Source organism: Bipolaris zeicola (genome assembly GCF_000523435.1).
Source record: "Bipolaris zeicola 26-R-13 unplaced genomic scaffold scaffold_168, whole genome shotgun sequence".
Taxonomy (NCBI): Eukaryota; Fungi; Ascomycota; class Dothideomycetes; order Pleosporales; family Pleosporaceae; genus Bipolaris; species Bipolaris zeicola.
In genome coordinates, this window is record NW_006912217.1 from 7953 (window position 1) to 12000 (window position 4048).

Below are 4048 nucleotides of genomic sequence, written 5' to 3' on the forward strand. Positions count from 1 at the left end.
ACATTTCCTCGACACGATGGTCGACTTTTCCTACGGGCTAGGGGGTTTTTGGGCACGGTTCAGGCGTTATGGGACATTGGCGCTGGTTTACAGTTGGGGATTTGAGGCAACGGGTGATCAGTACCCCAGCTAGCGCAGCAAAGGGCACTGCCTTTCATTTCACATTGGTCTTTAGACGGTAGTCTCATGGCATCGCTACACGTTAACAGTAATGTCTTTCACGCATTTCCATGTATCCTTATGCGCTCGATCGCAACCAAAAAAATCATGTATACGTATCAGTGCTAAGGGGTTTGCTGTTTGTAGCGGCGTGTATGCGCTCAACATTGTATCAATAGTTTCACCAGTAGGATAGCAATCAACTTAGGGTCGAACAAGATACCCTGTAAACTGTCTGGTCTGATGGTGCGCCGCAGTCACGAGACTGGGGGTCCAGATGTTGCGTTGTGCAAAGACACTCACCGCTTGATGAGCAGTAGTGAGCTAAAGCCGACATACATACATTGCGCATGCTTGCTGCAAGACAATCCTTCGACCTCACCACAGCTGGCTTCCAGTCGCCACACACCACATCATTTGTAGGGGGGAGCATATGCACTTACGATGTCGACAACGGGAAGCGAGGTGCGCCCAGGGAGTTTAATTGTAGGGGGTGTGGCAGGATCAGTGACCTTGGGTACAAGAGTCGGGATTGCTGAGGGGATTGGATAGTGACAGGACAGTTTGCCGCGATGAAGTCAGCCAGTGTAGGGACGTGATTGGATGGCAGTCTGTCCGCCTGTTCCGCGACTAAGAAGCAGCCTTGATAGGGAGAGTCACGTAGCGCAAGTTACATGGCAGTGCCTGACAAAGCCGCACGAAACGACCAGGTGGTTAAACCTTGCGTGGGTAACTTTGCAGAATCTGAACAGCTCAGCAGCAGCAGTGCGGGTGCAGTCATCCGGTCAGGTTGCAGAGATGCTGATGATAAAAGACACTGACTAGCAATCTCGTAAGGCTGGTAGCGAGGGGACTCGAGTAAGAGGGTTCCGTCTCCACCCAGAGTTGCATCGCGGAACCTGGCATCAATGAGCTTATTGAGCGCTCATTGGCCCGGCAAGAAAAGATGCTCATCCTGCACTCCCGGTGACAGCCAGATCTCAGACTAGTCCACTTCTTGCCTCCAGTTTCAGGTCGACATGTACATACAAGCATGTCGATGGAGTCTTGCCAAAACGGCCGCTCCAAAGTGCGGCCAATGACTAAGTCTTACACTCTACGCTCTGGGCACCGTGGAAAAATATGCTCCGTCCGCCTCCCCTGGTCAAGCAAGAGGCAAAAAAAAGGAGGGTTCAATGTCGCCATTGCGCGGACCATCATTCTCGAGATACGTCACGTTGGCGTTGTTATCGCTGGACCATGACGTTGGGAAACGTGATGACGATGCAAACGCCCAAAGGAATTTGGGTCAAAAGCCTCACTTTTTCTTATTTTAGCTTCGAGGCCAAATGCTCACGACCAAGGCCACGAAGCCACCGACAAAAAGTCGCTCGACGGGTTGACACTTGACGCTTGACATTTGACACCTTGGCCCCTCCTAGCCATGATCAGCATCCGTGCTAGCTGTCGATCTCTTTTGTCTACGCAGGTCCAGAGCCCTTTGCTACCTGAGGGATGACGTCGTCGTCTGCGCCAACCCAGCCAGTCGCCAGGCTGGACATGGGGCGGGTGGGGATTTTTCCACCTTTGGCAAGATAGATGGCCATGAGTCGGGGTTGCGCAGCCCGACGAGCAATCACAGGTACGTATATACCTACACATGCCTACATACAATAAAACGGATAGCAAGCAAAGTTTGGACCCGCTGTGGGGGCACCGGGGGGGGGGGGCGATTCAGAGGCACCACTAAGAATCCACCTGGTCTATAGTCTAAGTATGCTCTACCGAAATTCTACTAGTGGTCAGCCTCCTCATACCCACGTCCTTGCCCAACCTCACAAAAGTTACGCAAAACGGACGCGAAAGATATGCCTCAACCCGCCTCATCTACCAAACGGGCTTCGTGATGAGACTTGCTCTGACTTTCGTTTACGAGTGGGGTGTGGGGGGGATTGATTACAATATTGCGCGGCTCGGCAGAATCACGTATGTTGCGTTACCCCAAACAAAGTGTCACTGTTGGCCTTCCATACGCCACCTCGTGTCTCTCTCTCCTTCACTTCCTCACCCTCGTCCTTCCCTTACCACCCACGCCTGATTGCGGTACACGGTACGAATAAACGCGCGTCCCCCGCCCTCTGCTAATTCGCCATGATTTTCCGGTAGTTTTCCTGTAGGTCGTGCTGAAGCTCCGCAGCGGGCCGCTGTCGCAACCGCCCGCAAAGGTCGCCGGCAGCGCACATGCCGTCTGGGCCGGTGTCAATCATCAACGCCTTTGTAGACAAAGTCGCCGTTGCCCCCGTCAAAATTCCAGCCTTTGGCCTGCTCATCCCTGGCCGTTGGGTTACTTGAAACCCTTTGATTGCGGCTTACCGATTCGTCGGGCTCTCATTTCGCCCTGTCCCATACCGAACCTAGTCCACCTGAAAGAGAGCCGTCCGAGTCAGTCGAGGTTTGGCCCTGGGTACCTGTGAGAAAAGCCCAAGCCTTACTCGTGACCGCGGGCCTCACTCCGCCGACTAGGTATCTGAGTCGTGCCACAGGCGGGGCGGAATGGAGACCGAATGCGCTGAAGGCGAATGCGAACAAAAGGTGGGTCAAATCCATCTCGAATCGGCCACGCAAACATCGCCAGTGTCAAAGTATGCAAACCAGTTTGGTTATCACCAGTACTCCGCATTGTGAACGTATTGTGCAGCCGGAAACGGCTGCTCCATGCGCTGTGCGCCGTTCAGAAAACATGCACCGCTTGCAATCCAAAGCCTTTCTCGCAGCATTCGATCTATCATCGATCGCCCCGATCCTAGCAGCACCCCCGGCCCCAGCTACCAATATTCTACTACATTTCTCTGCCTTTGCCTCTTGTTTGGACGTTGACTACTACACTGCGTTGGTACCCATTCCTAGGTTCATGACTCTGCAACTCCACTCTCGCGCTGCGAACCTATGGCCTGAAACCTACGTCAAAAGTCACACGACGCTCATCGCTTTGCCAAAATTGGCCACCTTTGACTCTCCAATAAATTACAGGCACCACATGCAATGTCTTTCTGCAGTACTTGCCCGGAGAATTTCGCGCAAAATGCAGGGTTTGTATGGCGGCGGAACAATATATCCTATGCATGCTCGTTGCTGCATGCCAATCCCTAAATGACAAAGGCCTCGAAGAATGTAGAAACAAGACCGCGCGCTATGGAGACATCGTGATCGTCTTGGGTCGGCGAGGTGATGATCGTGGTCTGATTCATGAGCGCGCACATTATGCTCTCGACCATCTTGGTACGGGCCTCCACCTCACTGTCTATGCACGTCTCACTTTGACATTAAAGAAAACCTCCACCTCGACCCTGCCAAATTTCTTGCTACTTAATCAACTGTACGCCTTACACGTGGGCTTCGTGTAACGACTTTTCCTGCTTGGGACGAGCCATAACCGTTTTGGGACCGACGTGCAGTCGTGCGACTGCTTCATCCAACACGTCGGACTTGGAGGTTCACCAAGTCCAAGCTACACCATTTCTGGACTCCAACCCAACGTTAATTGGGTCATAGGCATAGATGCGTCATGCATCCATTCCCCTTCTTCATGATTATACTATCGCGTATGCGATTTGCACCTCGCACTCGCATCTCAAAAAAAGTTGAAGATGAGTTTATTGCTTCGGCCAAGTCCGCCTGTGTGCAGTTTTTCCTGCATTCCGGATGTCTCCGTTGTCATCGTCCTTTTGCGGACATTGATGCGACTTGTAGACATGCTGACCTCAATTTTCGTACGTCTTGGCCTCCTATCCGCCTTGTCCTATGCTTCCGAACAGTTCCATTATCAATATTTCTGTGACCAGTGACATGCTCTATAGTTCCAAATGCATCCAGTTGCAATGCCCGACCTTCCTCGCAGGAACGGTGGCGG

General features: G+C 52.5%; 1 protein-coding gene across 1 annotated transcript; it reads left to right on the forward strand.

Moving 5' to 3' along the window:
- Positions 1-3161: 3161 nt before the first annotated feature.
- Positions 3162-3508, forward strand: COCCADRAFT_104194 (uncharacterized protein; the record flags this gene model as incomplete). The annotated part of the gene is made up of 2 exons (XM_007717171.1): positions 3162-3417; positions 3468-3508. Coding segments are annotated over 2 exons (297 nt in total), but the record flags the coding sequence as incomplete, so codon positions are not given.
- Positions 3509-4048: the final 540 nt, after the last annotated feature.